We start from the raw sequence: 25,197 nt of genomic DNA on the forward strand, positions 1-25,197 counted from the left end.
TTCCATTTATTAATTAATCTATAATATTTCCAGAGAAGATGAGAACCTCCCTCGGACAGTAAGATTGGTATCTCAAGGGGACCTAAAACTGAGATGCTACTTACCTCACTACCGGCACGTGCGGTACTGTTTACAAAACTCAGACTAACTACAACTAAGAATGCAATGTGAAACTTTCCTTAAACAAAAGAACATGTAACGAACAATGGAACCCCACAAACAAGTGTCCATAAACACTAATCTACACAAACAATTCCCCAGTAATCAAGGCAGACATTTCCTTTCAAATGTGCAAATAAAATGATTTGTAAGACAAAGTTATGGAAATTCAGTGAAACTCCTTTATAATTCACATTCTCGTAACTGGAATGGATGTATCACATGGTATGTCTGTTTTCATTGCTCTGGTAAAATTATTTAAATGCTTCTGTCATGGGCTGCCTCCCCAAATGAGGTATAAACTGACTGCTTCTAGGATAATCTCTGGACCACCATGACCCTGTCACTGGAGAACTGACTGATACGGAATAAGTGTTTAAACTCTTTACATTTCTATATGTTAAGTGTAACAGACTTTAACAATCAATTACAGTGCCACCTAGTAAAAAAGTATTTCAATTAGCAGGGTGTTTCCTCTAATTTTCAAATGCTTTCCACTTAAACTAATTTCAAATGATTCATCTGTGTCTTCACGGGGTGATTCCTCTTTGGCACCCAGCCCCTCTGTACCATGAATTATCTGCTTAGCTTTGAACTGTAGAGGATACAGATATTTGCCCACATCTATCAGCTCCTCTGAAAGCACCTTGGCATCCTTCCCTCCATATGGATCGCTGCAATGAAGAACAGGCATCAGTGACACTTTGTGGTTTGAAATTGTTTCTGGTGGATAAAATTTGTTAAATAACCGAATACCTGCTGGTCATCTTTATGATCTTGTCAAATACTCTTTTTTTTATCTTCTGGAAATTCTGACGAACAGATTAACCAAAATACAATTAGTAATGTATTAAAACTTCTTCATTTTGATAAACTAGACTGGAACACATCTTTCGCATGTCTCCTGTTTCAAAGATAAAACAAATAAAAATGGTGTTTCAGTGTAAACGAGAAGAGCGCGGGAAAATCAAGCTCTTACCTTTAAAAAGGCAATGTCGTCTCCACATTGTTCCTCCTCAATGATTTTGTTTAATGAGATGGAGACGTTTTCCAGCTTCTTCTTCATCCTCTGACTCTTTTCTTCCTCTTCCTTCCTCAGTGCAATGATACTGTCCTCTTCTATACTTCGTAGGAACCTTTGGAGTTCCTCAAATTCCCGAGTCACCTGACTCTCTATTTCCTGGAATCGAGATGGAGTTGAATAAGGATTTTATTACAACTTTAGCTCAGCAGTTTTACTTTATATGATAAAACAGATTATTATTATATCTTTTTACCTTTTTTACCTTTATCTGTTCACTTTGTTCTTCATATTTCTTTTTAACTTGAATCAGCTTTCCCACATTTTCTTTAAGTTCTTTTAAAGCAGTTCTGACTTCCTCCTGAAATAAAATTATTTTCAGAGTAGCCCACTGCCACGCCCACATCCACAGGCTCACCAACAGCACCTGTTGCTGATTAGTACAGCACGGTATAAGGGGAGCGCCGTCATGGCAACGGGTGCGGAATCGACATTGCCCATTAGTTGGCTTGGTTACCCCAGTACCGGTCCTGCTTCTCCTGGCTTTTTTTGACCTTGGCTTGTTCACTGATTTCCTGAATACTGCTTTGCCCCTGAAACGACGTTCGTCCCTCGGAAGATCCTCGCCTGTCCCCAACCTCCGCCTCTGATTGTTCCCGTGTTTTTGACCCTGAAACATCAGCACCCGCACTTGGGCCCAAACTCTACCTCTCATCTCCCGTCCACGACCATGACACCCACATTTTCACACAAAGGAATTTTACAAAGAAATTTTATGCACTGTTCTGAATTCACAAACTTTTCGTTTCGAATTTGTGTCTTCAGCTACTGTGTAATAATAATGTAACTACCCGCGTTACTGTGTTTGAGCGGGAAACGTGTTTATTGTAATTGGTTAGCATTTGGGGGAATATAAGGGGGTGATTGCGTCTGCCAGGGGAGAAAGAGGAGAGAGCCTGGAGGCGCTAAGCAGGCTGGGAAGGCTGGCTTGAGGTGCAGGTCCTGCTTGAAACGGGGTCCTCGGACCGAGAGCGTCATTTCCCTGGTGCCGGTGTTCAAATAAAACGTTGGTGATGAACGCGACCTCTGCATCCTTCTTCGCCCCATCCAAACTCACGGCGCTGCGCGCCACAATAATAATAACAATAATAATAATAAACGGTGTGTACGGATGTGTTCGTTATGTGTGTTACATCTACATTTAAAGGTGTAGAGAGCAGTTTATGTACACCAATTATATGTTGTCTGTGTTTTAGAGTTTAGAAGGAAGAAAGGTGAACCTCTTGTGGCTCAGGATCACTCCTCTGTTTTTCCTCAGTCAAGTTACTGTTAATGCAAAGGGCTTCTTTAGACAATTCTCTTTAAAAGCTGATCTTCAGGAACACATTATACTGACTAAGGGAGAAAAACCTGCAACTTGCTCTTTCCCTTTAAAATGTAGCCTTTAACTTGTCTTTTGTCCACAAATATTATTCAGATGACTTACTTTTAACACATAAATCCTGCTCGTGTACATCAGCTTACCTTTTTACCCCAGACAGCCTTTCCAACTGCACAGTGCTGGTGGTTTCTGTGTTTGTTTGATTTCTGACACTCCCTGCTGCAGCAGATGAGTTCCTGGTCGTCCTCACAGAAGATAAGAAATTTAACTCCGTGGTCTCTGCAATACAGTTCCCTCTGATTTGGATCATTGTTACTTTTCTGTAAGTACACATCAATAACCTGTTTTAAAGCCAGGTTTAACACTGGTTCGTCCACCGAGCAAATACCACATAAAGGACATTCCTGATTTTCCTTCCGTTCCCAGAACTGCTTCAGACAGGATCTGCAGAAGCTGTGGCCACATTTGAGGATATAAGGATCCTTGAAGATTTCATCGCAAATAGGACAAGAGATCTCTTGATTCAGAGATGAAGTAGTAGACCCCATTTTACAGCTCTAGATGCACAGTGTTTCTTTCAGACAAGTCCGGATACTTTCACTTTCTGTATCTCACATTTTCACTTTCACTATAAACAAAATTTTACTTTTGCTTATAAAAATGAACTAAACTACCCTGACATTACAAATGGTACACTATGCTATATATAATAAAGTATGCAACTTTAATTTTGATCAAAAATGATAATTAAGGAGGTGAGGGCGCGGTGGCGCAGTGGGTTGGACCAGGTCCTACTCTCCGGTGGGTCTGGGGTTCGAGTCCCGCTTGGGGTGCCTTGCGACGGACTGGCGTCCCGTCCTGGGTGTGTCCCCTCCCCCTCCGGCCTTACGCCCTGTGTTGCCGGGTAGGCTCCGGTTCCCCGTGACCCTGTATGGGACGAGCAGTTCAGAAAATGTGTGTGTGTGTGTGTGAGATAATTAAGGAAGTCTTGACAATGCTTAGAAAGAGGCTACAATGGTCACATTTTGATTCTTTGTGGCAGCCATGCGTATACTGTTTTTGTTGTGCCGTGGCCAGATATGGGTAAGGGAGGGGAGAAGAAGAAAGCAGACTTCTCTCCAGTCCTCTCCAGTCCATATTGCCCAGGCTAAAGTGGCACCTCATCATTCCGGTATACCATTAGGTCAGGGCAGGCTGGTCACCCAGGAATATAAACAGTTAAAAGTTGAGGTGCTTCCACATTTAATATTAATCTGCTGCTATTAATAAATATTAATGAATGGTGTCATTTGTATGCAAACAAAGTATGCTTTTGTTATCAAGTTTATTCTGCTTAAAATATAAGCATGAAAAGTTAATGTTAGTAATGTTTGGAATGTCTAAATCATGTGATCCTGTCTTATGTGATGGTTTAGTCTTATTTTAGTAGCATAGTGCGGTTTTGTAGGATTAAGTTGGGAATGTCAGACTTTTTAGGTTACAAAACTGCAGATTATTATTTTCACCAATACTTGTGACTGCATATGTTTCTGACTTTTGTTTTAGAGGTGGACAAAGTGATTTAGAATTGCTGTGTTGGATCATAAAAGGGAGCGAAATCTCTAAGGGTGGTATGGATGTTTGTAATAATGAAAGTATTGATTGAATACCAGGTTTTTTGTTGCCATTTTATGTTTTTCTGTTTTAAATATCCTTTTTATTGTGCTGTCTAATGTTTTAGCTAAGAACATTACATGTGAATAAATAGACAGACATAAATTTGTCTGATTCTGCTCATAATTTATCACTAACAACTTGTCCAGTGCATGGTCACAGTGGTCTGGAATCTATTCTGAGGAATAGACATGAGGAAGGTGCTCCTTGTCCCATATCCCTTTATCAAACCCTTCCATAATCTGTGTTTTCCTTCTTTTGTAGAAGTGCTTGCTTTAAAGTATTTGTCATTCCTTTACATAATCTTCATAACAACACAGACCAATCATTTGAATACAGATAATAATCACACTTTATTAATCCCACAAGTGGAAAAATCATTTCACTGGTGCCAGTCACATGTCACACAGAGCTCGTTTTTTTCTCACACCAGCCAAGAGAAGTACCCAGTGAGCCATTATCTCCACCCCAAGAATACAGTAATGTAAGAAAAGTGATCATATATCACACCACAAGGAAATTAATGACATACCAGTAATCTGTGTCATGAATAATTAACACGTGGATGCTTTGAGATTATAAATTTCCTCCTTTTTGTCCCCACATTGTCAACATGTTTCCAAAGTTTCGATAAATTGAGATTAAAGTTGTGGAGCAAAATATATCAAAATCTGTGTCTATGAGATCAAGTGACATGAAGGAGATTTGGTGTTTGTACTCTTACACCTCGTGTACACAACATACCTACTCGCTAAGGGAGTTATAGCACAAAGAGCTTGTTCATGTGTTCGGTTGTAGTTACATGGTATTGTAACCCACATCAATCAGGTCACACATTGATTTGAACCACAACCCAACTACTGCACCATTGAAACAAGTTCAAGCTCAGGTTTCAAGTTTATTGTCATAGATACAAGTACCATGTACATGTATCATGAAAATCTTCCTGAATGCTTCTCCACACACTATGGACAAAGACAATAGAAATAGTGCACAAACAAAACAATGACAGTGAGTAGTGCAACAGCAATAGCAATAAATAATGGTAACAGTAGTAACAATAATGCCAGTTGACAGTCAGAGAACTCAGAACGAGAGCAGCAGTGGGGTAAAAGCTATTCCTGTACCTAGCTGTGCGGGTTCGAATAGACCTAAGCCATTTTGCAGATGGTAGGGAAGAGAAAAGTGCCCGTGCGGGATGACTATGATCTCTCATGATGCGCATCATCTTTCAGAGGCAGCGTGTGGCGTAGGTGTCCTGGACTGCTGGTAGCTGTGTGCCGATGATTCCCTGAACTGTTTTGACCACCCTCTGTAGGGCTTTCTTGTCCTGTACGGAGCAGCTGCCACCCCAGGATGTAATACACCCTGTGAGGACAGACCCCACAGTACACCTGTAGAAAGTGGTGAGGATTGTAGTGGACATCCTGGCTTTCTTCAGACGCCTGAGGAAGTGGAGGCGTTGATGGGCCTTTTTGATGGTCGATGCTGTGTGCTCAGTCCATGTGAGTTTGGCAGTGAGGGTGACCCTAAGGAATTTGAAGCTGTTGACCCTCTCTACCATGTCCCCTCCTACATAGATGGGTGCCTGAACCGTATCCTGTTTCCTGAAGTCAATCACCAGCTCCTTAGTTTTACTGACATTGAGAGACAGGTTGTTGTCCTGGCACCACTCTGCCAGGAGCCTCACCTCCTCTCTGTAGGCCATCTCATTGTTGTTGGTGATCAGACCCACAATGGTGGTATCATCAGCAAACTTTATGATGGCGTTGGAGCTGTGACTGGCCACACAGTGATGTGTGAACTGAGAGTATAGCACTGGGCTCAGGACACTTTCCTGTGGAGTACCAGTGTTGAGATCAGTGGGGAGGAGGTATTACTGCCAATCTGCACACGCTGGGGTCTGTTGGTGAGGAAATCCAGGATCTAATTGCACAATGCGGCACTCAGTCCCAGCCCTAGTAGTTTCTGAATCAGCTTGGTTGGGATGACTGTTAAATGCTGAGCTATAGTCTACAAACAATAGCCTTGCATAGCAGTTTTTATTATCCAGGTGAGACAGAATGGTGTGAAGTGTGTGTGATATCGCGTCTTCAGTGGATCTGTTGTGGCGGCAGGAAAACTACGGTGGGTCCAGAGTGTCTGGGATTGTGTCCTTAATGTGTCCCAGCACCAGCCTCTCAAAGCATTTCATTGCAATGCAGGTCAGTGCCCCCCAAATTTTGGAGAATTCAATTCCCTGTTTGTTACACTGATGGAAGAGCTGCAGATTTTTCACACATTAACATATAAGATTTAGCATTGCCAAAATTATAAAATGCCATATTGTTAGCAAACTGTTTTACAAGATATTATTTTGACCATGCAAGGAGGTGTGGGGGTGTGGTGGCGCAGTGGGTTGGACCACAGTCCTGCTCTCCCGTGGGTCTGGGGTTCGAGTCCCGCTTGGGGTGCCTTGTGACGGACTGGCGTCCTGTCCTGGGTGTGTCCCCTCCCCCTCTGGCCTTACGCCCTGTGTCACTGGGTAGGCTCCGGTTCCCCCGTGACCCTGTATGGGACAAGTGGTTCTGAAAGTGTGTGTGTGTGTGTGTGTGTGTGTGTGTGTGTGTGTGTGTGTGTGTGTGTGTGTGTGTGTGTGTGTGTGTATATTTTGACCATGTAAAGTTGTATTTAAATGTACTTCTGAATATGAGTCTCAGATCCTGCCATATGAGGACCCCTACTGTTGAACCACTATTTAAGTTGAATTTAACCTGAACTGCTATGGTGAAATAAATGTTGTTAATTTCTTTTTATTTAAGAAGATTAATATGACCAGGCTGTGTTAATACATCCCACATGTTCCACCTGTACAGTGTTTCAACAGTACATTTTCAGTTCAGATCCCACTGCTCTCACTGCTTGCTGGTTTAATTCACACTCCAGAAGTCCAACTGTCTCATGGAAAACACACTGGACCACTTTCACCACATTGCTCCTGGGTGCTGTGATCGGAATGTCATCAACGTGGTCAGGGCTGTAACTGTGGTGCATGAGCACCAGAATGATAGGTTTGTCATCTGTCGGGGAGGAGAAAAAATAAACAGAGATCAATGTGCTCACAGACCAACAGAGAGAAATTAAGAGTTAAGTTAAACAAATATGCCTCTGGTGAAGTACAGGCTCTTTAACTACCATTTTCATTTGGCACAGCAGTTTGACGGTGCGTCATTCTTTATCCAAAATCACACATTTATTGGATTTAAATTTGTCTCAGCAAATAAAGAGAAAGTCTTTTATGTGTTATGTGAGAATATAGCATGACGTTCACTTTACAGATCAGACTGCTGGTAGCATAGCACTTCTCTTTTCAAAGCCAAAGGTTGCTGGTTCAGATCCCTCATACGGATTTGGTTCCCTTTACAATCCCACTTACATTAATTTCCTCCAATAAAAATTGCCCAGCTGTATAAATAGGTGAAAATGTTCTATGTAGCCCAACACTGTAAGCTGTTTTCAGAAAAATGTCATCTGACTGCATGAATGTCAGATAACCAGAAGTGTGATGGGACAGAGGTGGTAAGCCTGTCATGCTAGTGAGTTGAAGGACATTATTTGGTTGGGGAACAGATTTGCAGTGTGCTCTGCAGGTTTCCACTTGCCATCTTCATCTCAATGCTGCTTCTGTTTGTCTGCAAATTTACTGCCCATTTACATACTCCTGTACTTGTGCCTTGTGTCACCACGATGCTGTATGAACGCTCGGCCCTGTACAATTTCCTTCTGGGCAATTAAAGTATAGTATCTATCAATCTTGGAGCATTTCCATCATTATGACTGCAGATAAGGGTTATCTCAGATTATCCCCAGTGTCGTGGAACAAAGATCCTCAGTCCCTCAGAACTGAGGACTGTCACACCCTCCACTCCACCTGCGGCGGCTCACGGGACGGGTGCATAAAAGGAGAGCTCAGAGCCCAAGCTGATGAGGAACCTTATTAAGCCTTTGTACTAGCTCGCGTATCTTAACTTAGCTCTCCTGCCTTCCTAGATTCTTCATCTTCGTCCTCATCCTCACCCTCGTTTCCTTGTTCCTTCTCCTGTGTCTTTACGTCTTCCTGTTTTCATCAGCTTCTTGCCTGTTTACCGGACTATTATTCTCGGATTCTCCCTTCGGACTACGTTAGCACATCGGTGACAATTTGCCTGTTTCCTTGACCATGTCTTTTGGATTTCCCTGTGAGACGCCTTCCTGTGGGGTCCGGCACTTCCGGTCCGGGAGGACACCGTGTCATTGATTCACTTCCAGCATCAAGAAGGGTCTGGAAATCCATCTCTTTTGAGCCCACTTACCTGCCATGCTCTTGAAACCTTTCAAAGAGCATCTCTTACCACCTGGCAATGTTTATCTGTCTTTTATTCTATTCATAGGAAATTTCTAGTAGCTAATGTGTGCGCTGTCATTATGGCTGTACTGATCAAATAAGATGTACTTCGATAATTGTGTGTCTGTAGATATCTCAATCCTCTGTCTGTTGTGGGATGTACATCTGTTTACATTGGGTGGTGTGCTGCTTTGGAGACAAGTGTGTGCCAGATGTGTAAATGTGAGTTCTTTCCTAATATGACCATAGATCTGAAAGAAGATGTACATTCTTCACATCACTGTATACTATTTGATACCATTCAAGGCAGAACAGCAGGGGCAGAAATAATGCTCACCAGGAATGTTTCTCACAGCCTTCTTAATATCAGCCTCCAGCTGGAAGATGGAGCAGAAGATCATGACCACTCTACAGTCCTCCAGGTTACACTCCTTTAGGGACATGTCCAACCTTGCCATGAATGTCTGGTGAGACTTCAGGGTTTCACCACTGACCACTACATGGATTTTAACTAGAAAAATAGAACCAATAGAGAAATTATATTAATATTAAAATCATTTTCATGCAAAAGGAAAATGCAAAAATATGAATGCATTAAAACAATATAACATTCTTTTTCATCTTAATGGAGAGATTATGAAGGCTCAGAGAAAAAGCTATACGGTGCATATTTCACTGTTCAACAGGTATTTTGATACTTTTTGTTTAGTGCCACAAAATACTGGAGACAGTGTCAAAGTGTCAAAGGGATAGCGAACAGTTGACCCTGAGGTGGTTTTGAATTGAGACGGGAAATGGAAAATGGTTTGTTTTCGGATTTCTTTGACTTCTGCGTACAAGGATCTTCAAGACCTTGGATCAATATTTGTGGAAATGTAAGCATTAATTTTGACAAATGCACATGGAGACGATTTAAAAAGAGATCCAAAATGTTCCTAATCAAGCTGAAAAGGTGGTTCTGAGGAACAGAGATCTATATTATACCAGAACACCAGGAAAAGACATCGACTCTATAATGAACATAGTAACTGATAACACATATTGATGATTTGGAATTTTAAGAAATTTGCAAACATGTAATAGTTTGAACATAGCTGTTTTTGTTTTTTTAAGATTAATTATGCATAGCAGGGTGGTTTTAGCAGATTACACATGGATTTTAACTAAACAAATATAACACACACACACACACACACACACACACACACACACACACACACACACACACACACACACACACACACACACACACACACACACACACACACACACACACACACATTTTCAGAACCGCTCATCCCACACAGGGGAACCGGAGCCTACCCGGTAACACAGGGCGTAAGGCCGGAGGGGCAGGGGACACACCCAAGACGGGACGCCAGTCCGTCGCAAGGCACCCCAAGCGGGACTCGAACCCCAGACCCCCCAGAGAGCAGGACTGTGGTCTAACCCACTGCTCCACCACACCCCCACAAATATAACCAATAGAGAAATTATATTAATATTAAAATAATTTTAACCCATTTGTAGTGGAGTTCTAGAAGAGAACAAACATTAGTGCCACAACACACTTTGTCAGTTTTTAATGAAATGTATGCCCCCCTAAGATACCCACAGCCTCCCCACTGCACCCAACGGTTAAGGTGCCACCCCGGGAACTTCCCAGGATTCCCCTCGTGATGAAATGTGTATGAACAACAAAACAACCAATCAACACAAAACACCGAACTCTGTACAGAATAAGAAATAAGTCACAACAATTTACACATTGGCTAAACCAGCACTGTTACAATACTTTGAACTTCTCAGCTTATCTTTGAACACCACAGCTCCAGTCAACAAACTTACTTTTTAATTGTTTGGTATTCATTGTTTGCTTGTTTACGGAATCCATCTGCACGCTGGATTTTCCTGCGGTTAAGTCCGAGCCCCCAGTCTGGTCTTCAGTCTTTTCCATGTGATCAGGATTAACTGAAATTGAGTGTTGAACGCATTCAGTTGAATGTATTTTTGTAAAACGATTCTCTTAACAAACTGTTGCAGAGTGCTGAACAATAAAGCACATACAGTGGCACGCTGAAGTTTAAAAAATCCTCGAAATACAAAATATTCAGCATTAACAATTTTATATGGAAAAGGGGTGTTATAGTGCAGGTTATTTATTCCTGATAAATCCCTTCATAAGGCAAATTCTTACAAATGGAAGATGTAATTACCATTAGTTTCAATTTTTATATGTTCCCACTTAGAATTGATACCAAATAATACGAAAATATCACAAAATCCCATTAAAAACAACAGAATTACTTCATTATAACATATTACTTATCATTACACACCATCACAGGCCAGTTTCCATTTATTAATTAATCTATAATATTTCCAGAGAAGATGAGAACCTCCCTCGGACAGTAAGATTGGTATCTCAAGGGGACCTAAAACTGAGATGCTACTTACCTCACTACCGGCACGTGCGGTACTGTTTACAAAACTCAGACTAACTACAACTAAGAATGCAATGTGAAACTTTCCTTAAACAAAAGAACATGTAACGAACAATGGAACCCCACAAACAAGTGTCCATAAACACTAATCTACACAAACAATTCCCCAGTAATCAAGGCAGACATTTCCTTTCAAATGTGCAAATAAAATGATTTGTAAGACAAAGTTATGGAAATTCAGTGAAACTCCTTTATAATTCACATTCTCGTAACTGGAATGGATGTATCACATGGTATGTCTGTTTTCATTGCTCTGGTAAAATTATTTAAATGCTTCTGTCATGGGCTGCCTCCCCAAATGAGGTATAAACTGACTGCTTCTAGGATAATCTCTGGACCACCATGACCCTGTCACTGGAGAACTGACTGATACGGAATAAGTGTTTAAACTCTTTACATTTCTATATGTTAAGTGTAACAGACTTTAACAATCAATTACAGTGCCACCTAGTAAAAAAGTATTTCAATTAGCAGGGTGTTTCCTCTAATTTTCAAATGCTTTCCACTTAAACTAATTTCAAATGATTCATCTGTGTCTTCACGGGGTGATTCCTCTTTGGCACCCAGCCCCTCTGTACCATGAATTATCTGCTTAGCTTTGAACTGTAGAGGATACAGATATTTGCCCACATCTATCAGCTCCTCTGAAAGCACCTTGGCATCCTTCCCTCCATATGGATCGCTGCAATGAAGAACAGGCATCAGTGACACTTTGTGGTTTGAAATTGTTTCTGGTGGATAAAATTTGTTAAATAACCGAATACCTGCTGGTCATCTTTATGATCTTGTCAAATACTCTTTTTTTTATCTTCTGGAAATTCTGACGAACAGATTAACCAAAATACAATTAGTAATGTATTAAAACTTCTTCATTTTGATAAACTAGACTGGAACACATCTTTCGCATGTCTCCTGTTTCAAAGATAAAACAAATAAAAATGGTGTTTCAGTGTAAACGAGAAGAGCGCGGGAAAATCAAGCTCTTACCTTTAAAAAGGCAATGTCGTCTCCACATTGTTCCTCCTCAATGATTTTGTTTAATGAGATGGAGACGTTTTCCAGCTTCTTCTTCATCCTCTGACTCTTTTCTTCCTCTTCCTTCCTCAGTGCAATGATACTGTCCTCTTCTATACTTCGTAGGAACCTTTGGAGTTCCTCAAATTCCCGAGTCACCTGACTCTCTATTTCCTGGAATCGAGATGGAGTTGAATAAGGATTTTATTACAACTTTAGCTCAGCAGTTTTACTTTATATGATAAAACAGATTATTATTATATCTTTTTACCTTTTTTACCTTTATCTGTTCACTTTGTTCTTCATATTTCTTTTTAACTTGAATCAGCTTTCCCACATTTTCTTTAAGTTCTTTTAAAGCAGTTCTGACTTCCTCCTGAAATAAAATTATTTTCAGAGTAGCCCACTGCCACGCCCACATCCACAGGCTCACCAACAGCACCTGTTGCTGATTAGTACAGCACGGTATAAGGGGAGCGCCGTCATGGCAACGGGTGCGGAATCGACATTGCCCATTAGTTGGCTTGGTTACCCCAGTACCGGTCCTGCTTCTCCTGGCTTTTTTTGACCTTGGCTTGTTCACTGATTTCCTGAATACTGCTTTGCCCCTGAAACGACGTTCGTCCCTCGGAAGATCCTCGCCTGTCCCCAACCTCCGCCTCTGATTGTTCCCGTGTTTTTGACCCTGAAACATCAGCACCCGCACTTGGGCCCAAACTCTACCTCTCATCTCCCGTCCACGACCATGACACCCACATTTTCACACAAAGGAATTTTACAAAGAAATTTTATGCACTGTTCTGAATTCACAAACTTTTCGTTTCGAATTTGTGTCTTCAGCTACTGTGTAATAATAATGTAACTACCCGCGTTACTGTGTTTGAGCGGGAAACGTGTTTATTGTAATTGGTTAGCATTTGGGGGAATATAAGGGGGTGATTGCGTCTGCCAGGGGAGAAAGAGGAGAGAGCCTGGAGGCGCTAAGCAGGCTGGGAAGGCTGGCTTGAGGTGCAGGTCCTGCTTGAAACGGGGTCCTCGGACCGAGAGCGTCATTTCCCTGGTGCCGGTGTTCAAATAAAACGTTGGTGATGAACGCGACCTCTGCATCCTTCTTCGCCCCATCCAAACTCACGGCGCTGCGCGCCACAATAATAATAACAATAATAATAATAAACGGTGTGTACGGATGTGTTCGTTATGTGTGTTACATCTACATTTAAAGGTGTAGAGAGCAGTTTATGTACACCAATTATATGTTGTCTGTGTTTTAGAGTTTAGAAGGAAGAAAGGTGAACCTCTTGTGGCTCAGGATCACTCCTCTGTTTTTCCTCAGTCAAGTTACTGTTAATGCAAAGGGCTTCTTTAGACAATTCTCTTTAAAAGCTGATCTTCAGGAACACATTATACTGACTAAGGGAGAAAAACCTGCAACTTGCTCTTTCCCTTTAAAATGTAGCCTTTAACTTGTCTTTTGTCCACAAATATTATTCAGATGACTTACTTTTAACACATAAATCCTGCTCGTGTACATCAGCTTACCTTTTTACCCCAGACAGCCTTTCCAACTGCACAGTGCTGGTGGTTTCTGTGTTTGTTTGATTTCTGACACTCCCTGCTGCAGCAGATGAGTTCCTGGTCGTCCTCACAGAAGATAAGAAATTTAACTCCGTGGTCTCTGCAATACAGTTCCCTCTGATTTGGATCATTGTTACTTTTCTGTAAGTACACATCAATAACCTGTTTTAAAGCCAGGTTTAACACTGGTTCGTCCACCGAGCAAATACCACATAAAGGACATTCCTGATTTTCCTTCCGTTCCCAGAACTGCTTCAGACAGGATCTGCAGAAGCTGTGGCCACATTTGAGGATATAAGGATCCTTGAAGATTTCATCGCAAATAGGACAAGAGATCTCTTGATTCAGAGATGAAGTAGTAGACCCCATTTTACAGCTCTAGATGCACAGTGTTTCTTTCAGACAAGTCCGGATACTTTCACTTTCTGTATCTCACATTTTCACTTTCACTATAAACAAAATTTTACTTTTGCTTATAAAAATGAACTAAACTACCCTGACATTACAAATGGTACACTATGCTATATATAATAAAGTATGCAACTTTAATTTTGATCAAAAATGATAATTAAGGAGGTGAGGGCGCGGTGGCGCAGTGGGTTGGACCAGGTCCTACTCTCCGGTGGGTCTGGGGTTCGAGTCCCGCTTGGGGTGCCTTGCGACGGACTGGCGTCCCGTCCTGGGTGTGTCCCCTCCCCCTCCGGCCTTACGCCCTGTGTTGCCGGGTAGGCTCCGGTTCCCCGTGACCCTGTATGGGACGAGCAGTTCAGAAAATGTGTGTGTGTGTGTGTGAGATAATTAAGGAAGTCTTGACAATGCTTAGAAAGAGGCTACAATGGTCACATTTTGATTCTTTGTGGCAGCCATGCGTATACTGTTTTTGTTGTGCCGTGGCCAGATATGGGTAAGGGAGGGGAGAAGAAGAAAGCAGACTTCTCTCCAGTCCTCTCCAGTCCATATTGCCCAGGCTAAAGTGGCACCTCATCATTCCGGTATACCATTAGGTCAGGGCAGGCTGGTCACCCAGGAATATAAACAGTTAAAAGTTGAGGTGCTTCCACATTTAATATTAATCTGCTGCTATTAATAAATATTAATGAATGGTGTCATTTGTATGCAAACAAAGTATGCTTTTGTTATCAAGTTTATTCTGCTTAAAATATAAGCATGAAAAGTTAATGTTAGTAATGTTTGGAATGTCTAAATCATGTGATCCTGTCTTATGTGATGGTTTAGTCTTATTTTAGTAGCATAGTGCGGTTTTGTAGGATTAAGTTGGGAATGTCAGACTTTTTAGGTTACAAAACTGCAGATTATTATTTTCACCAATACTTGTGACTGCATATGTTTCTGACTTTTGTTTTAGAGGTGGACAAAGTGATTTAGAATTGCTGTGTTGGATCATAAAAGGGAGCGAAATCTCTAAGGGTGGTATGGATGTTTGTAATAATGAAAGTATTGATTGAATACCAGGTTTTTTGTTGCCATTTTATGTTTTTCTGTTTTAAATATCCTTTTTATTGTGCTGTCTAATGTTTTAGCTAAGAACATTACATGTAAATAAATAGACAGACATAAATTTGTCTGATTCTGCTCATAATTTATCACTAACAACTTGTCCAGTGCATGGTCACAGTGGTCTGGAATCTATTCTGAGGAATAGACATGAGGAAGGTGCTCCTTGTCCCATATCCCTTTATCAAACCCTTCCATAATCTGTGTTTTCCTTCTTTTGTAGAAGTGCTTGCTGAAAAGTATTTGTCATTCCTTTACATAATCTTCATAACAACACAGACCAATCATTTGAATACAGATAATAATCACACTTTATTAATCCCACAAGTGGAAAAATCATTTCACTGGTGCCAGTCACATGTCACACAGAGCTCGTTTTTTTCTCACACCAGCCAAGAGAAGTACCCACTGAGCCACTATCTCCACCCCAAGAATACAGTAATGTAAGAAAAGTGATCATATATCACACCACAAGGAAATTAATGACATACTAGTAATCTGTGTCATGAATAATTAACACGTGGATGCTTTGAGATTATAAATTTCCTCCTTTTTGTCCCCACATTGTCAACATGTTTCCAAAGTTTCGATAAATTGAGATTAAAGTTGTGGAGCAAAATATATCAAAATCTGTGTCTATGAGATCAAGTGACATGAAGGAGATTTGGTGTTTGTACTCTTACACCTCGTGTACACAACATACCTACTCGCTAAGGGAGTTATAACACAAAGAGCTTGTTCATGTGTTCGGTTGCAGTTACATGGTATTGTAACCCACATCAATCAGGTCACACATTGATTTGAACCACAACCCAACTACTGCACCATTGAAACAAGTTCAAGCTCAGGTTTCAAGTTTATTGTCATAGATACAAGTACCATGTACATGTATCACGAAAATCTTCCTGAATGCTTCTCCACACACTATGGACAAAGACAATAGAAATAGTGCACAAACAAAACAATGACAGTGAGTAGTGCAACAGCAATAGCAATAAATAATGGTAACAGTAGTAACAATAATTCCAGTTGACAGTCAGTCAAAGAACTCAGAACGAGAGAATGAGAATGAGAATGCTTAAAGTGACAGTGTGATTTACCAATGTGCTTGGGTGGAGCAGTCCAACTCTAGTTACTAAAGGTGGCATATTGGTTAGTGTTGCATACTCTTACAGCAGTGGGGTAAAAGCTATTCCTGTACCTAGCTGTGCGGGTTAGAATAGACCTAAGCCATTTTGCAGATGGTAGGGAAGAGAAAAGTGCCCGTGCGGGATGACTATGATCTCTCATGATGCGCATCATCTTTCAGAGGCAGCGTGTGGCGTAGGTGTCCTGGACTGCTGGTAGCTGTGTGCCGATGATTCCCTGAACTGTTTTGACCACCCTCTGTAGGGCTTTCTTGTCCTGTACGGAGCAGCTGCCACCCCAGGATGTAATACACCCTGTGAGGACAGACCCCACAGTACACCTGTAGAAAGTGGTGAGGATTGTAGTGGACATCCTGGCTTTCTTCAGACGCCTGAGGAAGTGGAGGCGTTGATGGGCCTTTTTGATGGTCGATGCTGTGTGCTCAGTCCATGTGAGTTTGGCAGTGAGGGTGACCCTAAGGAATTTGAAGCAGCTGACCCTCTCTACCATGTCCCCTCCTACATAGATGGGTGCCTGAACCGTATCCTGTTTCCTGAAGTCAATCACCAGCTCCTTAGTTTTACTGACATTGAGAGACAGGTTGTTGTCCTGGCACCACTCTGCCAGGAGCCTCACCTCCTCTCTGTAGGCCATCTCATTGTTGTTGGTGATCAGACCCACAATGGTGGTATCATCAGCAAACTTTATGATGGCGTTGGAGCTGTGACTGGCCACACAGTGATGTGTGAACTGAGAGTATAGCACTGGGCTCAGGACACTTTCCTGTGGAGTACCAGTGTTGAGGATCAGTGGGGAGGAGGTATTACTGCCAATCCGCACATGCTGGGGTCTGTTGGTGAGGAAATCCAGGATCTAATTGCACAATGCGGCACTCAGTCCCAGCCCTAGTAGTTTCTGAATCAGCTTGGTTGGGATGACTGTTAAATGCTGAGCTATAGTCTACAAACAATAGCCTTGCATAGCAGTTTTTATTATCCAGGTGAGACAGAATGGTGTGAAGTGTGTGTGATATCGCGTCTTCAGTGGATCTGTTGCGGCGGCAGGAAAACTACAGTGGGTCCAGAGTGTCTGGGATTGTGTCCTTAATGTGTCCCAGCACCAGCCTCTCAAACCATTTCATTGCAATGCAGGTCAGTGCCCCCCAAATTTTGGAGAATTGAATTCCCTGTTTGTTACACTGATGGAAGAGCTGCAGATTTTTCACACATTAACATATAAGATTTAGCATTGCCAAAATTATAAAATGCCATATTGTTAGCAAGCTGTTTTACAAGATATTATTTTGACCATGTAAAGTTGTATTTAAATGTACTTCTGAATATGAGTCTCAGATCCTGCCATATGAGGACCCCTACTGTTGAACCACTATTTAAGTTGAATTTAACCTGAACTGCTATGGTGAAATAAATGTTGTTAATTTCTTTTTATTTAAGAAGATTAATATGACCAGGCTGTGTTAATACATCCCACATGTTCCACCTGTACAGTGTTTCAACAGTACATTTTCAGTTCAGATCCCACTGCTCTCACTGCTTGCTGGTTTAATTCACACTCCAGAAGTCCAACTGTCTCATGGAAAACACACTGGACCACTTTCACCACATTGCTCCTGGGTGCTGTGATCGGAATGTCATCAACGTGGTCAGGGCTGTAACTGTGGTGCATGAGCACCAGAATGATAGGTTTGTCATCTGTCGGGGAGGAGAAAAAATAAACAGAGATCAATGTGCTCACAGACCAACAGAGAGAAATTAAGAGTTAAGTTAAACAAATATGCCTCTGGTGAAGTACAGGCTCTTTAACTACCATTTTCATTTGGCACAGCAGTTTGACGGTGCGTCATTCTTTATCCAAAATCACACATTTATTGGATTTAAATTTGTCTCAGCAAATAAAGAGAAAGTCTTTTATGTGTTATGTGAGAATATAGCATGACGTTCACTTTACAGATCAGACTGCTGGTAGCATAGCACTTCTCTTTTCAAAGCCAAAGGTTGCTGGTTCAGATCCCTCATACGGATTTGGTTCCCTTTACAATCCCACTTACATTAATTTCCTCCAATAAAAATTGCCCAGCTGTATAAATAGGTGAAAATGTTCTATGTAGCCCAACACTGTAAGCTGTTTTCAGAAAAATGTCATCTGACTGCATGAATGTCAGATAACCAGAAGTGTGATGGGACAGAGGTGGTAAGCCTGTCATGCTAGTGAGTTGAAGGACATTATTTGGTTGGGGAACAGATTTGCAGTGTGCTCTGCAGGTTTCCACTTGCCATCTTCATCTCAATGCTGCTTCTGTTTGTCTGCAAATTTACTGCCCATTTACATACTCCTGTACTTGTGCCTTGTGTCACCACGATGCTGTATGAACGCTCGGCCCTGTACAATTTCCTTCTGGGCAATTAAAGTATAGTATCTATCAATCTTGGAGCATTTCCATCATTATGACTGCAGATAAGGGTTATCTCAGATTATCCCCAGTGTCGTGGAACAAAGATCCTCAGTCCCTCAGAACTGAGGACTGTCACACCCTCCACTCCACCTGCGGCGGCTCACGGGACGGGTGCATAAAAGGAGAGCTCAGAGCCCAAGCTGATGAGGAACCTTATTAAGCCTTTGTACTAGCTCGCGTATCTTAACTTAGCTCTCCTGCCTTCCTAGATTCTTCATCTTCGTCCTCATCCTCACCCTCGTTTCCTTGTTCCTTCTCCTGTGTCTTTACGTCTTCCTGTTTTCATCAGCTTCTTGCCTGTTTACCGGACTATTATTCTCGGATTCTCCCTTCGGACTACGTTAGCACATCGGTGACAATTTGCCTGTTTCCTTGACCATGTCTTTTGGATTTCCCTGTGAGACGCCTTCCTGTGGGGTCCGGCACTTCCGGTCCGGGAGGACACCGTGTCATTGATTCACTTCCAGCATCAAGAAGGGTCTGGAAATCCATCTCTTTTGAGCCCACTTACCTGCCATGCTCTTGAAACCTTTCAAAGAGCATCTCTTACCACCTGGCAATGTTTATCTGTCTTTTATTCTATTCATAGGAAATTTCTAGTAGCTAATGTGTGCGCTGTCATTATGGCTGTACTGATCAAATAAGATGTACTTCGATAATTGTGTGTCTGTAGACATCTCAATCCTCTGTTTGTTGTGGGATGTACATCTGTTTACATTGGGTAGTGTGCTGCTTTGGAGACAAGTGTGTGCCAGATGTGTAAATGTGAGTTCTTTCCGAATATAACCATAGATCTGAAAGAAGATGTACATTCTTCACATCACTGTACACTATTTGATACCATTCAAGGCAGAACAGCAGGGGCAGAAATAATGCTCACCAGGAATGTTTCTCACAGCCTTCTTAATATCAGCCTCCAGCTGGAAGATGGAGCAGAAGATCATGACCACTCTACAGTCCTCCAGGTTACACTCCTTTAGGGACATGTCCAACCTTGCCATGAATGTCTGGTGAGACTTCAGGGTTTCACCACTGACCACTACATGGATTTTAACTAGAAAAATAGAACCAATAGAGAAATTATATTAATATTAAAATCATTTTCATGCAAAAGGAAAATGCAAAAATATGAATGCATTAAAACAATATAACATTCTTTTTCATCTTAATGGAGAGATTATGAAGGCTCAGAGAAAAAGCTATACGGTGCATATTTCACTGTTCAACAGGTATTTTGATACTTTTTGTTTAGTGCCACAAAATACTGGAGACAGTGTCAAAGTGTCAAAGGGATAGCGAACAGTTGACCCTGAGGTGGTTTTGAATTGAGACGGGAAATGGAAAATGGTTTGTTTTCGGATTTCTTTGACTTCTGCGTACAAGGATCTTCAAGACCTTGGATCAATATTTGTGGAAATGTAAGCATTAATTTTGACAAATGCACATGGAGACGATTTAAAAAGAGATCCAAAATGTTCCTAATCAAGCTGAAAAGGTGGTTCTGAGGAACAGAGATCTATATTATACCAGAACACCAGGAAAAGACATCGACTCTATAATGAACATAGTAACTGATAACACATATTGATGATTTGGAATTTTAAGAAATTTGCAAGCATGTAATAGTTTGAACATAGCTGTTTTTGTTTTTTTAAGATTAATTATGCATAGCAGGGTGGTTTTAGCAGATTACACATGGATTTTAACTAAACAAATATAACCAATAGAGAAATTATATTAATATTAAAATAATTTTCACCCATTTGTAGTGGAGTTCTAGAAGAGAACAAACATTAGTGCCACAACACACTTTGTCAGTTTTTAATGAAATGTATGCCCCCCTAAGATACCCACAGCCTCCCCACTGCACCCAACGGTTAAGGTGCCACCCCGGGAACTTCCCAGGATTCCCCTCGTGATGAAATGTGTATGAACAACAAAACAACCAATCAACACAAAACACCGAACTCTGTACAGAATAAGAAATAAGTCACAACAATTTACACATTGGCTAAATCAGCTCTTCCCAGCACTGTTACAATACTTTGAACTTCTCAGCTTATCTTTGAACACCACAGCTCCAGTCAACAAACTTACTTTTTAATTGTTTGGTATTCATTGTTTGCTTGTTTACGGAATCCATCTGCACGCTGGATTTTCCTGCGGTTAAGTCCGAGCCCCCAGTCTGGTCTCCAGTCTTTTCCATGTGATCGGGATTAACTGAAATTGAGTGTTGAACGCATTCAGTTGAATGTATTTTTGTAAAACGATTCTCTTAACAAACTGTTGCAGAATGCTGAACAATAAAGCACAGACAGTGGCACACTGAAGTTTAAAAAAATCCTTGAAATACAAAATATTCAGCATTAACAATTTTATATGGAAAAGGGGCGTTATAGTGCAGGTTATTTATTCCTGATAAATCCCTTCATAAGGCAAATTCTTACAAATGGAAGATGTAATTACCATTAGTTTAAATTTTTCTAAGTTCCCGTTCAAAACTGACACCAAATTATACGAAAATATTACAAAATCCCATTAAAAACAACAGAATTACTTCATTATAACATATTACTTATCATAACACACCATCACAGGCCAGTTTCCATTTATTAATTAATCTATAATATTTCCAGAGAAGATGAGAACCTCCCTCGGCCAGTAAGATTGGTATCTCAAGGGGACCTAAAACTGAGATGCTACTTACCTCACTACCGGCACATGCGGTACTGTTTACAAAACTCAGACTGATTACAGCTAAGAATGCAATATTAAACCTTCCTTAAAGTTCCAGGTATATTGTCATAAGTACAAGTACCATAAAATTCTTGTCTGAGTGCTTCTCCACAGACTGTGAATTAAAAAAGGACTTGACATTAAAGATGCGGGTAGTAAACAGCGCTGGCGGGTAACTCCATCACCCCTACTAGCCACTTTGGCGGGTGACGTTTTGGTGGCGTGAAAAAAAAAGTAGTTCACAAAACTCTCCTTAGACGATCAAAGGCTTAATAAAGGCTGAACTCATTTTTGTTCAAATAAATTATAAAAAAACGCAGTTACAGTCTCCAGTTACCGTTTATTTACGTGTGTGTGGGGGGGGGGGGGGGGGGGGGGGCATTTTGGCTAGTGAAAATGCTGAGTGGCTAGTGACTTTAGCAAATCACTAGCCACAGTGGCCGGTGGGCCGAAAAGTTAATGTCAAGTCCTGGATGAGTGGTTACTGAAGGTAGATTGATGGAGGGGTGAATGCATGAACAAAGTTTTTATATGAAGAGGTGTAGACCTAAAGTCCTAATTGTCACAAAACTAACACAACACAAATATGAGAGGATGGTAAAACACAAGTCTCTGTCTTGTGAAACTGTCTACCCTTATTAATGTCCAGTCCCTCTGTACTCACTGTCTTGCATGATAATCTGTTGGACTCTGGATGACAGAGACTTCACTTCAGCGATATGGTTGCTCACAACTGTGAACCTCCCCGAAAAACGCTCTGGATCCTGCAGTTTGCTCTGAACTCTGAAATGAAAAGTATGAGTTAGTTGATGCTTTGGGGCCTGAAATTGTTTTGAAGCAATGTAATTTGTAAGCTATTACCTTTCCTTGATTGTCTTAAAGTTCTGAAAGAAACAACAAGAATACCAGTAATTAATTTTCCTTGCTGGATGTGAACTGATTCAGTAGAAAAAAGAAATTTAATTTAGAAGTTAAATTTACAGTGTTTAATTTTTAGTGACTAGTGACTATTATCTAGTGACTAGACTAGTATCTAGTGACTATTTTTGTATATTAGGTACTCTATATTTTTATATATTTTTTATCCCTTATTCACATACTCTATCTTCTCATCTGTCTTGTCACTGTCATTCTGTCTGTGGTGTGGAAGTTCCTGTCACCAAGACAAATTTCTTGTATGTGTGGACATACTTGGCAATAAAGCTCGTTCTGATTCTGATTCTGATTTAAATTTATAGTAAATTTAGCTGTAAATTCTTCAATAGCTATATAGCTTCAATCCAATAGCTAAATAATATCTTCACACAGAAGAAACAAAAGTGGTGTAAACGTGAATCCCAACGAGGAACCTTTAAGAAAGCAATATCGTGTCCATCCAGTTCCTTTTCTGTATCTTCTATTTCTTTTGACATCATGGAAATGTCTTTTGAGATGTTCTTAATATTTTCCTTCATCTTCTCAGTAATGTCCTTCTTCGCCTCCTTCAGGGCTCTTAGTTTGGCCTCCTCTAAGAAATTTTGGATTTTCTTAAACTCCTCTTTAATCTCCTGCTCTGTGTCCTGGGCTTGAATCTGAATGGAATAATAATTCTGTTATTTTTTTTTTTCACAAAGCACAGTAGATGATCATGTACATTATGTATCTGCTATATTACCTTCATTCTTTCAGCTATTTCCTTGTATTCCTGGTTTGCCTTTTCTTGCATAGATGTTTTTATTGGCTTAACAGTTTTCTCCAGATGTTCCTGAAATCAACTATTAGTTTATTATGTTTACCAAGATTTCCTTCCAAAGGACTTCATATTCATTTCATATTCAGCTGAATATGTTTCATCCACGAATTACAGCACAGCTTCAATCGCAAACATTTTGCTTTAAACTCTGTCCTCAACTGCTATATTACATACTGTCAATGACTTTTATGAATTATTCAGCTTCCCAAGACAAAAATGTTACGAGAGGAGCATCAACTCTGGATTAACCTGAAATCAAAAACCATTACAGCCATAAAGATATATAAACAAATATAATGAATTTAAATTTAATTAAACACATGTAGCTGTGTATGGTTACATACAATATCAAAAATATCAAAATCAAGGCTTACGTTTATAAAATACAGTATGCAGGTTTTTATCAATTGGTTCAGAATGAATAAACAGAGTGAATTTCCTATCAAAATAGTACATTTTCACAATCACTGTGCTGGAATTCATGTTTCCTGTTTTTAATACACCAGTAAAGACTTTTTGCACATTAGATGGTTCTCCTGCACTTTGAAAAACAACACTTTCTATAAAATAATTTAATCATAAATTAATCATAATCTATTCATCATAAAACCTTCACAAAGAGAATGATTTTTAAAAATAACTAATTATTTGTTCTTTGCCTTAACATTTCATCTGACATATTTTAATCACTTTATTTGTTTTCAATTTATATTCCACAGGAATACCTTCATCTGCTGAGCAGCTTCTCCCACCGAACAGGTCTGCTGATATCTGTGTTTGTCTGAACATTCAGTACAAATGAGCTTCTCATCATCCTTGCAAAAGAGAAGATGCGTCTCTCCATGAGTACTGCAGAAAGGTTCACTCTGCGCCATAGATATATCATTATTTTCACCTTTTGAAGCCTGGTCTAACAAAACTTGAGCCACAGAACCTTCTTCATATGAGAGACACTCCTGACACTCCAGCTTCTGTTCACCATGTTGCATCAGACAGGATTCACGGCTCATGTGACTGCATTTCAGCTTAACAGGATCCTTAAAAATCTCAGAGCAAATGGTCTCTTTATTCTGAGATGAGATGTTAGGGTCCATTTTATATGTCCTGCTGCACAGAGTTTCTTCTAGAAGGGTCCAGACCTTTTCACTTTGAGAATCTTATACTTTCGCTTTCTCTATCGTAAGAGTTTCACTTTCAGTTATGAAACTGCTTGTCATTGTTGTGCGTTTCAAATAAAAAAATCTGTTACCCTCAGATTGTTGTTCACTAAAATCTGTCTTGGCCTCATACACATATAACACACATCTCAGAATAGGTTGTATGTTCAACAGAAAGACAAATATCATTTCAGTTCAAGACCCAGAAGGTGCCCTGGTTGTGTGCTCTTTATCAGACAGACAGTACAGATGGAAGCTCCTGACGTCTAGGTGTTCAGATGTTTCCCTGGTTATTGAATAATGAGAAATATAGTTGCTCTTTTCCTGAAAAACACTTAATGTCCAGCCAAAACATTTAGGAAGTTTATACAGCGCTGCTTGAAAGTATGTGAACCCCTTCTCTCTTAGCTTTAGATGGCAGTCACAAACAGAAAGCACCCCAGGATTACTAAGGTATCAAAAGTATTCATTCAACAAGACCTGTACGTGTTGTGAAGCGGTTTATAAAGATCTGGGCAGCTATCCACACATGACTTGATACACTTTTCAAAAGGCTGAAGAGGGTGGAAAAGAAGCAAAGGAAAGGTGAACAAGCTGATTATCTGGATCCTTCTGCATCTACGAGTTTTTAGCCAATCATGCTCCACTTCCATATAATACCTTCTGAGCTGAAGGTCCCAGCTCTAAGGACAAAGGTCATAAGTAGAAGAACAACTGTACTCTTAGTGAAGCCTTTTTAAGTTCCATGACAATGAAAACAATTCTTTTCAGTCACTTCTTCGTATG

General features: G+C 40.5%; 3 protein-coding genes across 8 annotated transcripts; all 3 read right to left on the bottom strand.

The window, feature by feature from the left end:
* Window positions 1-394: 394 nt before the first annotated feature.
* On the bottom strand, window positions 395-3,136 carry LOC108934902 (tripartite motif-containing protein 60-like). 3 transcript variants are annotated; one of them, XM_018753111.1, is made up of 5 exons: window positions 2,705-3,136; window positions 1,446-1,541; window positions 1,139-1,339; window positions 916-971; window positions 395-833 (listed from the first exon to the last, which is right to left on the bottom strand). In XM_018753111.1, exons 1-5 carry the CDS (start codon window positions 3,107-3,109, stop codon window positions 599-601), a joined length of 993 nt encoding a protein of 330 aa, XP_018608627.1. In that variant the 5' UTR covers window positions 3,110-3,136; the 3' UTR covers window positions 395-598. The 3 variants fall into 3 exon arrangements, with proteins under 3 accessions (XP_018608627.1, XP_018608626.1, XP_018608628.1); XM_018753110.1 differs by having other exon boundaries at window positions 1,437-1,541; XM_018753112.1 differs by lacking the exon at window positions 916-971 and having other exon boundaries at window positions 1,437-1,541.
* Window positions 3,137-11,324: 8,188 nt separating this feature from the next.
* LOC114912108 (tripartite motif-containing protein 60-like) lies at window positions 11,325-14,066 on the bottom strand. 3 transcript variants are annotated; one of them, XM_029257350.1, is made up of 5 exons: window positions 13,635-14,066; window positions 12,376-12,471; window positions 12,069-12,269; window positions 11,846-11,901; window positions 11,325-11,763 (listed from the first exon to the last, which is right to left on the bottom strand). In XM_029257350.1, exons 1-5 carry the CDS (start codon window positions 14,037-14,039, stop codon window positions 11,529-11,531), a joined length of 993 nt encoding a protein of 330 aa, XP_029113183.1. In that variant the 5' UTR covers window positions 14,040-14,066; the 3' UTR covers window positions 11,325-11,528. The 3 variants fall into 3 exon arrangements, with proteins under 3 accessions (XP_029113183.1, XP_029113179.1, XP_029113185.1); XM_029257346.1 differs by having other exon boundaries at window positions 12,367-12,471; XM_029257352.1 differs by lacking the exon at window positions 11,846-11,901 and having other exon boundaries at window positions 12,367-12,471.
* A 3,611-nt stretch (window positions 14,067-17,677) lies between these two features.
* Window positions 17,678-24,372, bottom strand: LOC108934901 (nuclear factor 7, ovary-like). Of its 2 annotated transcripts, none has more exons than XM_018753109.2 (8): window positions 23,980-24,011; window positions 23,177-23,276; window positions 22,872-23,093; window positions 22,384-22,406; window positions 22,187-22,305; window positions 20,884-21,006; window positions 19,667-19,840; window positions 17,678-18,025 (listed from the first exon to the last, which is right to left on the bottom strand). In XM_018753109.2, the coding sequence occupies exons 2-8, from the start codon at window positions 23,225-23,227 to the stop codon at window positions 17,826-17,828; spliced, it is 912 nt and encodes a 303-aa protein (XP_018608625.1). In that variant the 5' UTR covers window positions 23,228-23,276; window positions 23,980-24,011; the 3' UTR covers window positions 17,678-17,825. The 2 variants fall into 2 exon arrangements, with proteins under 2 accessions (XP_018608625.1, XP_018608624.1); XM_018753108.2 differs by having other exon boundaries at window positions 17,680-18,025; window positions 23,177-23,266; window positions 23,980-24,372.
* Between the last annotated feature and the right edge of the window lie 825 nt (window positions 24,373-25,197).

The sequence above is a fragment of the Scleropages formosus genome, chromosome 1 (genome assembly GCF_900964775.1).
Source record: "Scleropages formosus chromosome 1, fSclFor1.1, whole genome shotgun sequence".
NCBI classification, from domain to species: Eukaryota; Metazoa; Chordata; class Actinopteri; order Osteoglossiformes; family Osteoglossidae; genus Scleropages; species Scleropages formosus.